Below are 10,418 nucleotides of genomic sequence, written 5' to 3' on the forward strand. Positions count from 1 at the left end.
CGTCATCAGTGTGTCTACCACTTACGTTACTAAGAATCTAGCCCTTTGCATAAAAGAGATAGGAGCAGGAACAGGGGCAAGTAGATTCTGTGTATCTTGTTGCACTGACTATACTGACAGGACAAGGCTGAATCATATTCTCTGTAGAGCAGAAACATAACAAATTAGTGAAAATTGTATCAGAGTGGTCCTCAGTCCTTGATAAATACCCTGGAATGATGGGAAGTGTCTCAGGGAAAGAGAACAAGAATAGCACCCTTCTTGTAGACACAGGCTGTGTGGATAAGAAAAAAAATAAAAATGTTTAGCTTCGATTAGGTGAACAAAGTAGGACACTTTGAACAAAGTAGAAAGGACACTTTGTGGAAAACAAAAATATCAGAAAAACAAGATGGACTGATAAAAGCTAGAAAAAGAGATAGTCTTTGACCTGTTCAATAAGATAAGACTTCATGGCTAAAGAAATAAGGTAGACACAGTATATGTTGGCTTCTGTAAGATATCTGATATGGTTCCACATGACTTTTCCAATGAGAGAAATAGGGATGTGATAGGACTACTGTAAGGTGACTGCACAATTGGCTAAGAATAGAACAGAAAACATAACTATTAATGGCTCATGATGTCAGATTAGCTAACTGGCTAAGTTGGTAGTAGTGTTTCACTGGGCTTCTGAATCTAACAAGACTACCTCTATATTTTCACCCATGGACCTTTAAACACCAACATATGTCAATCAAATGTCCTCTCCACCTCAACGTTATATGACTGGTGAGGAGACAGATGATTAAAAATCCCAACCCTCCTCTCTTCTGTCAGTGGATCTCTGGCTGCATCTAGACAGAACAGGCAGCATATGCTGTGGGGCACCCAATAGCCTCGAAACTGCTACTGTTCAGAGCTGGGACCTGGCTGGGACACCTTGCATCTTTTCTCTGGTCTTTCTTCCCACAGAAACCCAGGTGTGTGGGGAATACGGGGGAGGGAGGTGGGTTACCTGTATTGAGGAGCTCAAAAGTGTTCTGAGGTGCACCACAGCTGTCTCCCTGTCTGCTTTTTCAACTGCAGATTCCTGCTAATGAAGCTTTTAAAATGTTTTTTACTCCTCTTGATTATGTTGTACCTAGCAAGCAGTAACAGAAAATAGCAATGGTAATACTACTTGTAATGGATGCCCTGAGGGTTCAGCGGAGATTGCTGTGTATTAATCAATCAGCAGATGACATAAGACATGGAAGCTGTACAGTTGTCTTGTGAAAGGCTGGATTTTTAAATATAGTAGTAGCTTGACTGGCTGCAGAAAAGGACTAAAATCAACAGGATAACAAGAATATATGACAAATGCTACAGGATTAATCAAGTCCACAGACCCAGATGGTGAGCATATGCTTGTCTGTATTACTAGAGAGGGATTGCTGGAAATACTGAAGGGCAAGAGATGAATCAGTGGTATCCTACTGTCAGACATCAAGCAATTTTGTGAGCAGCAGAATTAACAGATCTTGGTGTCCTTTTAATTTATGTCTTGTATTTGATATCTCACTCTCTGATGTCAGAAAAATTCAAATCTTCTGATGTCTCTCACATTCAAAATGAGAACTCATATTTGTTCCATTGTGTGTCTTCTTGAGTTTTTGGTGCCCAATTAAGACTGCACTCAGGCTTCCTGCTTCCTATGACACGGTCTATCTCTTCTATCCAGCTACCTATTTTTTAGGAAATCGGGCTAAAACTGCAAAAGCGAGATTCACTAGTGCATTCAACAAGGGCTGTCCTGGCAAAAGAAAGCTCTCCTTTGGCAGTCTTGTTGCAGAATATGTACGGAATATCCCGGGCCTAAGGGTGAGTGTCAGCACAGGAAAGCTGGCCACGTGAGCTACCTTCTGCATTGAGGAGACATTTTCATCCAGCTCAGGAAGAAAGGCAAACTCCCACTCCACTAAGGGAGATCTCTCTGAGTGTACAGAAAATGTGATTGAAGTGTGCAAATATCCAAGAATGAGAAACAAGTTTTCTATCCCAAGGGTTTTACTACTTCTAATGTATACTCCTCTGCTTTACAGTTTGCAATTCGAATATTGGTCAATACTTGAAAGGTTAAAGCTTTCAACAGAGAAATACTTAGAAGGCCAATATAACCCATCCAAATCTTATTTTGAAAGGACTCCAGGTATGAAAAGCATGAGGTGTCTATAGCCTTTAATGACTTACTGAGATATTTGCAACGTTAGCCATGGAAAAATGACCTTGTTACCATAAATACCTGGAAGAACAAAATTGTTCTAGTTGATCACTTGTGAAAAAAAAAATAGCAGGCAAGTAGTATTTCATCACACAGGAACATGCTATTTCTCTTTGAAATTAGCAGTGTTCTTATTTTCTATGGTAAAGGCCTTTCTAGAATTTGGTCTTTGGTAATAAAATTTACCATTGTTTGTTTCCTAGTGAACATGAGCAGTATCTGACACCGTGTAACCCTGCTTGTTCAGAAGTTGGCCTGAGCATACATTAAAATGCCTTCTTTTAATAGGGCCTGATTTTGAAAAGATTTCTACTTTTTACGCTTATTTTTTCTGTAATTAGTAATGTAATTAATTTCTCTTCAGTGAAATTTAATTAAGTTCATGGATAAATCTTTGTAGGATTTGCTTAATAGAAAATTTTCCTTTTTGTAGATTATTCCCACAGAATTTAGTGGAGACAAGAAGTGCTTTAAAACTTTACAAAATGTTTTCTATAGAAATTATCCACCAAGCCAGCAGAATTTGGGAGTTTTATAACCTCTCCTGAATGTTCTTAATAGAGGATCTTTTTTTCTGTACTGCAAAGCTGTATGTTCATTTCATCATATAGATCAGATTCTTCAGGGTTTTCCCAGAGAGAAATTTAGATTTATAAATATTCATCACAAGAAGAGACTGAAAAACTTCCATTGCTCTACCTGTAAGAGCCTTTCTATGAGGCATGCCAGATCTCTCATAGCAACATTGCCTGTGGAAGTTGTCTTCTTGGCACGCAGCAATGGTTAGTGGATTTCAGGAGGCATGGTCAGACCTTTGTTTTTCTAGACACACTGGAGATGATCTGGGCTACAGCGTTTGCTAAGTTGGGACTGCTGGGAAGGGGAATCAGAGGGCAGTGTCCCTTGGTCACAGCTCTGAGATTCTCTCACGGGATCTATTGCTTATGTACAGAAAGAGGCAGTAACATGAAACCGAGGCAACGTGTGAGGAGACGTTGAGCAGGTCACAACTATGGAGATTTGTAGACTCCAAGCACTCTTTATTCCCTTTCTCCCCATCCACCCCAGTCCTCACTATCAGCATCTTATCTTTTAGCACCTCTCAGACTCCAGCACTGGAGGTCTGAATGGCGCTGCCAAAACTGCAATCCTTGGCCTCCAAACGCTCCATCACCCTCTCTGGGCACAACCACACTCTTCAGTGGTGTGGGTGTCAGCCTCTGCCATTTTAATTCTACTAAACTACCTCACTGCAGGCATCAAGGATACTAATGCTTCTCTGTTCGAAGTTCCTTAGTCCTGGTAGACAACACTAATCTGTATCATGGACTAGATCTCAGACATGGAAGGAAATTAATATACACAAGAAAAGAAAACTTGTCCTCTCTTTTCTTCATTATGTTTACCTGGACCTGGGTGCTCTCTGAGGGTTTCAGACAAGGAGAGTTGCTTTCCTCCTGGGAGGGCTTCTCCACCTGTCCATGTTGGACATGTCTGCTGTGTTAGTCTCATCTCTTTGAAAGGTTCTTTAGCACAGAAATGCTGACATTGAGGCATTGAAAAAACTAACCTGAGACATAGAATCATAGAATCATAGAATCGTTAGGGTTGGAAAGGACCTTAAGATCATCAAGTTCCACCCCCCCTGCCACGGGCAGGGACGCCTCACACTAAACCATATCACCCAAGGCTCTGTCCAACCTGGTCTTGAACACTGCCAGGGAGGGAGCATTCACAACCTCCCTGGGAAACCTATTCCAGTGCCTCATCACCCTAACAGGAAAGAATTTCCTCCTTATATCCAATCTATACTTTCCCTGTTTATGTTTTATGCACCTTTCTAACCTGAAGCTTGCAGCACAGAAGCAGTGAGAGTACGCAGTATATTTTCTTATTTTATAATTAAAAAGAGGAGTTTCTCTTCACAGGGAGCAGAGGGTGAGAGAAACAAGGAGGGTGTTTAAGTGCCAGGTGACATTGTCCATCACACTGCTCAGTGATGAAGCTAAGAAGACAAAAATAGACAAAGTGACCTCATGGCTTTCAGCAGCAATGCCTAAGAGACAAAAGAGAGGCTTTAAAAGGCTTGTGGAGCTGATAGCAAAGGGCTTGGACACCTCAGAGTTTTGGTTCTGCTCCAGCAGGGAACTGCTTTGCTACTCTCTCATTGCCTCTCTGTTTATGGGGAGTTGTGAATTTAACGGGCTTTGTGACATGCCCAGCTCTCCAGGTCTGGACTCTGCCTTCTCAAGCTTGGATCAGCCTTATGCAGGTACAGATGTCTCCTCTATTTTCTGGTTGGTTTTTTTTTAATTTTATTTGTTCTCTTCTATCTTCTTACTTCCTTTCTTCCTCCTTTCCTCTCATTTTTCTTTTCCTATCCTTCCCCTATTTTGCCTATTCTGATCTCTCTTTTCACCTTCAGCAAGCCATCTCAGGAGGATTTCTCTTTCTTTTTATTCTTGAACTGTTGTGGGAAATTGTAGCTTGAATAGCATGATCATTTTTTCTGTTGGAAGGATCAGTGTAGTTAGTCATGTGCTCTAGCCTTTGATGAGGAGGAAAGCAGGAAGAAGAGAAGAGGGAGGTGAGTAGCAGGTCCCAGTGGGCCTTACTTGCCAGTTGATTCAGAGCACAGGGCAGTTCAGAGCAATTTTCTAGGGAAGTTGTACATGGATGCTAATGCTGAGCCAGTACCAAGAGCTGTTGGAGGCATAGCCAAGGCTTTCTACTGTTCTGTTTTCTCTGACAGTATTTGCTAGCCCAGACTCCGGACTTGAGTGCTTTCATACTACTCTGCTGTCAGAAGGGGCTACGCAGACACTCATTTTGTATGGTGTTAGCCTCTGATGCCAGAAATCCTCCTGTGAGTCACCTGGAGTCGAGAGTGACTAAGTGACTTAGTTGACTAAGATTCTGTAGTGCTGTTCTTCCTCCTTGCAAGTTCAGAAGCAAAATCTGAGCTAAGTGAGGTGTAGTCATAAGGATGTCGTAAGGATTTCTTTCTTGTAGCAAGAAAGAAGTCTCTCTTATTTCTCCATTGTGAGCAGCCCCCACAGACACATGCATGCAGATTCGTAAGTGAAGTAGACAGATCTTCAGGGGCTGTAGTTTTGATCATGGAGAGCAGGTGTTCGAGGGCAAGTCTACAACTGCCCTGAAGAGCGCTAAGTCTCCACAAAACCCTGGACACTACTTCAGTCTTGGTTCAGCATTCTGTAAGGAAAGTTTTGCAGAGAGCCTTCACTATGCAAGTTCAAAGCAAGCCATATTTTCAGTATTGATTATACTGCTTCCAGTTTTCTGGGTGCAAAGGAGAGGAATGGACTGTGCAAATATGAGGTGATCTCAAATCTCAGAAGTCCCCTTGTTGAAATCCCAATGCAGCAGCATGTGCTACAGGGTGGCTGCAGACCTTGAGAAGAGCCTTTCTATGTATTCATCTTAAGCTTCCTGGAAGGATGACTGTTCTGAAAATGAACACCTTATTTTCACCATGGGGTGAGAGAGGGAAGCTTTTTCTGCTGTGGTTACACTGGTGAAGACTGGAATGAAGACACCTGCCACACTTGTGCAGCCTAGCCAGGTTTTGGGGGACATCTGCAGTCCTCAGGAAAACTAGTATCCTTCTTCACTAAGCTCCCTGTCCCCCACCTCAGGTAACTTTGTCACATTAGCAGGTCCCCACTGAATGAATGCTTTGTGATAAAATGGTCAGAAGTGAGATCCTGAGAGGACTGAGCAGCTTCCATCCTCTCTTGAGCTAACACTATCCCCCAGCAGTACCTGCAGCTTCTCTGCTCTCCTCTCCACTTCAGCAGGGCATAATTTTGCACCTCTTTTGTGAGAATGTCAGGGCTGGACAAGATGCTACACAGTTTTTTTGACAAATTATTAGATCTAAGCAGTGGATGGATGTTTCATCTGGACTATCATGTTGATAAAGAGGCAATAGGAGTAAGGAAAAGGATGAAATGAAAGAAATCAGAAATTAGTCTATGGTTTAGGTGTGTGAGGGTTTTCTGTGCAGGGTTAGTGCTGATTTCTGTCACTTAAACCCTGATTTAAGGCATGTCTGTACTTCCCTTAGGGCAGAGAAGTTTGGTTTTATTACAGAATCTTGTTCACCCCGTTTTCCCCACACACAAGGCAGAGAACATAGTGTTCCCCCCGGGGCTTTACTGACCACTGGGCTGGCAGAGCAGGTGGTATAAATGATTATCCCACACTTTCATGCCAATATTCCAACAGGTGTTGGTTTTTCCAAGCAAGCTTCTCTAAGTGGATTCCTTCTGGCCTGGCTGATCAGTTGTGGGGTCTGGGATTCTTGCTTAACAGCAAATGCTTTTCTTCCTTGCTGGGCACGGGGCGCAGGCAAGGAATGATAGCCAAGGGTGAAAACAAGTCTCCTACTGTTGCAAGGCTGCTGCAGAGAGCAGTGAATGCTGCTGCAAGGCACTCTCACTCTGTAACTGACACTGCAGGGCCTAGAGCAGGAGCAGCCTGTCTTTGCCTGCAGGGCACCTCTCCTGTTGCACACATGTATGGGTGCTAACAGCAGCAGCTGCTGCTTTCCAGACTCTCAGGACCAGAGAGACTACTTACTCATGAGAATACCTCATGTGGTAGGAGTAAAGTCTACTAAAAGCAGGGCTGTGCTTTCAGGGTGATAAGTAAATGGTAAAAATTCCCAGGAGTAAGAGCATTCAACTGTAAAAATACTGTGAGATGCAGCCTGGGACAATTGGCCACATGCTGCTGAAAGGAAATCCCAGGTCTGACCAGAAAACAGGCTGTCAGAGGGGGGAAGTTCCCTCTCCACACCTGCATGGACTCCTACTGTGTTTGGAGGGAAAAAGAAAGATGCAAAGGTAGGAAAGAAAAAAGGGCAGGGGGTGACAGTGTGTTTCTTCCTACGTGCACTAGAATAGCCACATCAGTGTTCATGCAGCCCTTCGCTGAGCTCTGAGCTTTCCTCTTTTTTTGTCTTGCAGAGCTCCACCGCCACGAGAGCATCCAAGAGAAGAACGTGAAAGAAGCCAAAACCAAGTGCAGAACCATTGCATCCCTGCTGACAGATGCACCCAACCCCCACTCCAAGGGGGTGTTAATGTTCAAGAAGCGCAGGCAGAGGGCTAAGAAATATACATTGGTAAGCTTTGGGAGTGTTGACGAAGACCGCTCCTACGAGGAGGAGGACGGAGTTTTTCCCACAAGTGAGTCTGAATTTGACGAGGAAGGTTTCTCTGATGCCCGAAGCCTAACTAATCACTCAGACTGGGACAATACTTACTTGGACATTGAAAAGTCCAAGTCTGACTCTGAACAACAGGAAGAGAAGCAAAAGGGTTTGAGTGAGGCCTCAGGTAAAGGAGCTCGATTATTTGAACAGCAGAGGGAACGGGCTGGGAGGTACACAGTTGAGAAAGTCCCTGCACAGATTAGCCCCCAGCTTACCCCAGCTGCCCAGCCGCAGCAGGGCACGGTGAACGGAAGTATGCCTGTGCCACAGAAGACAGACAGCGTGCCCATCAGCATCCACCTGGAAGGTGTGCAAGTGCCCAGCAAGCAGCCAGCCACCCTCCCAACCCAGATCCTGGCTTCTCCTAGCCCCACTTTCTTCCCACCTCCCCCAAGCACCCCCGACCCCTTCTCTGCAAGCTCAAGCATGTTCAACAGGTCTGCACGGCCCTTTACTCCTGGCTTTTCTGGTCAACGGCCTGCAACATCCTCTGTCGTCTTCAGGCCATCTGCACCCAAAAAACCCAGTGAAAGTCTGAGTGGGCAAAGCACAGTGGATCCCCCGTTCTCACCTCTGTCTCCAGGAGCACCTGCCAATGCACCAGTGCCAGCACAGCGTGGTCCGGTCAGTTCCTCCACATCTCTGTATATTCCTGCACCAGGAAGGTCAACACCAGCAATGGAGTCACAACCGAGGGCTGGAGGAAGTGCTCCAGAAACTAAGCCTTCTACCAACACTGCCCGGACATCCACCACCTCTATCTTTCTGTCAACTCCCTCAAAGCCAGGAGGGGAGGTGGCCTCTACAGCATCCCAGCCACGAGTCCCTGGAACAGCCTCTTCTTCTTTGTATATTAGTCCAGCACCATCACAGCACACAATAAGCAGCTCCCCCACACCAAATCAGCCTTCTCCTGCCATCTCACCCGCAACGCCACGACCTCCTTCCGAGCCCTTAACCTCCAGAGAGCAGAGGATTTCTGTGCCGGCTCCCCGCACAGGCATCCTGCAGGAGGCTCGCCGACGCGGCAACAGAAAACCCATGTTCAGTAAGATTGAGGAGAAGAAGAAGAATTCACCCAACCCTGAACTCCTGTCTCTGGTGCAGAACCTGGATGAGAAGCTGAAAAGTGACCACCCTGGGGCAGGCTTCGAGTCTGGGCCTGAGGAGGACTTCCTCAGCCTGGGTGCTGAGGCATGCAACTTCATGCAGTCCTCTGGCCGCAAATTCAAGACCCCACCTCCAGTGGCTCCTAAGCCTCAGCAGCAAGACACTGGGCTGGTAAATGGGGCCCAGGACATGCCTCAGCTTAAAGGCAAGGGCGCAGAGCTCTTTGCCAAACGCCAGAGCCGCATGGACAAATATGTGGTAGAGACAACACCAAAGCCAGAGTCCAAGCCCAGGACCCCCTCTCCTTCCCCTTCACTGCCCTCATCCTGGAAATATTCACCCAACATCCGGGCTCCACCTCCAATAGCTTACAACCCAATGCATTCCCCTTTCTATCCCCTGGCAGCCAGCAAATCTCAGGCTAGCAAAGCAGAGAGCAAAGTGAAAAAGGCACCTGGCCAGAAATCAGGGATCAAGGTCATTGATTTAATGCGCCACCAGCCCTATCAATTAAAGTCAGCCATGTTCTGCTTTGGGGATCCCCCAGGCCCCAGCATTCAGGAGTCTCCTGGTCAGCCAGCCGCACAGGCTAGCTCATCCTTCACAGCAGCCAAGCAGATACCTGTGAAAACAGCCAAGACCCAGGAGATTCGTCGCTTCTCCACCCCAGCTCCCATGCCAGCCTCAAGCAGCATGGCACCCACTGTGCTTATGCCCCGCTCAGCCACCACGTTGGATGAGCCAGTGTGGAGAACAGAAATGGCCTCTTCTGCTCCCACTACACCAGCACCCTTCCAGGTAGAGCTTAGCCAGTTCCCTAAGCCATACCAGAGCTCCCCAGAGCCTGGTATGGCAGCCCAGGGGCCTTCCCCAAACCCAGCCTCAGCCTCTCGGTTTCAGGTGGCCAGGCCCAAATTCTCAGCTGCGAGAACAGGGATGCAGGCCAATGTGTGGAGGCCAAGCTTTGGCCACCACTGAGGCGGGCACCCGTCCCGTCCCATTCGTGGTCCCACAGAGATAGTGCTCGTTTTGTCTTTCGTGTCAGCAAAGTGCATTGGGATGAGTGACACAAAATGAAGAAAAGATTTAAAAAAATAATTGCTCCACTTCTGCAGCAGCCTCTCCCCCAGCTTCCCCTTGGTCTCAGATGGGCAGCTTCATGGCAAGGCTTACTGACTGTGGCTACAGCAGGAGGAAGAATGCGGAGAGAGGGCACGTATGGGGTACACAGAGACTCGGAACTTGCACACAGCAGCAAAACCCACCTCTGGAGGGGGTGAATAGCAAGGGTTGTGAATATATAAGCAGTAGTTGTTTTCCTTTCCCTAGGACATTGGAGTCACTCCTGAATGGAGGCAGACTGGGGGACAAGAGCTTTCCAGGAAGAAGGGGCCAGAGGTGGATTACAGTATGCAAGTCCTAGCTTCCCCATTGGACTGGATTTCTCTGAGCCAGCCATCTGTACACATGTACCTGTGCATGCACACACACATGCACACAGCAGTACTCAGCAAGGAGTGAAAGTAGAAGTGGGACTTGCCTTGGACACTTCTCCCAGACTCCCATCCAGAGGGGTGTGGGAAAGGAGGTGAGGGAGCAGAATGAGCGGCAGTTTGTGCACATGCACGCATGGGCAGCGTGCCCTGCGCAGGAGAGTGGCCGTGTGTGCCTGTTCCTCCAGTCACCAGGGCTGGGGTAAAAGGCAGAGCCATCCTTGCTGGTGCTAAACATGGCTATCAGGTCTGGGAGCAGTTTGCCAAAGGGGGGTGTTGAATGGACTTAGGGGGGCTGTCACAAGCTGTAGGAACTGCAGAAGGAAGTATC

General features: G+C 46.6%; 1 protein-coding gene across 1 annotated transcript in view; it reads left to right on the forward strand.

Annotated features, from left to right (window-relative positions):
- Positions 1–9,679, forward strand: part of SYNPO2L (synaptopodin 2 like) — a 36,517-nt gene extending 26,838 nt beyond the window's left edge. The window contains exon 5 of the mRNA XM_057423848.1: positions 7,237–9,679. Within this exon, the coding sequence (XP_057279831.1) occupies positions 7,237–9,572 (2,336 nt within the window). The 3' untranslated portion in view covers positions 9,573–9,679. The remainder of the gene's footprint in view (positions 1–7,236) is intronic.
- Positions 9,680–10,418: the final 739 nt, after the last annotated feature.

The sequence above is a fragment of the Pezoporus wallicus genome, unplaced genomic scaffold, assembly GCF_028554395.1.
Source record: "Pezoporus wallicus isolate ANWC-B61680 ecotype Strahan unplaced genomic scaffold, APGP_CSIRO_Pwel_v1 contig_1181, whole genome shotgun sequence".
Taxonomy (NCBI): Eukaryota; Metazoa; Chordata; class Aves; order Psittaciformes; family Psittacidae; genus Pezoporus; species Pezoporus wallicus.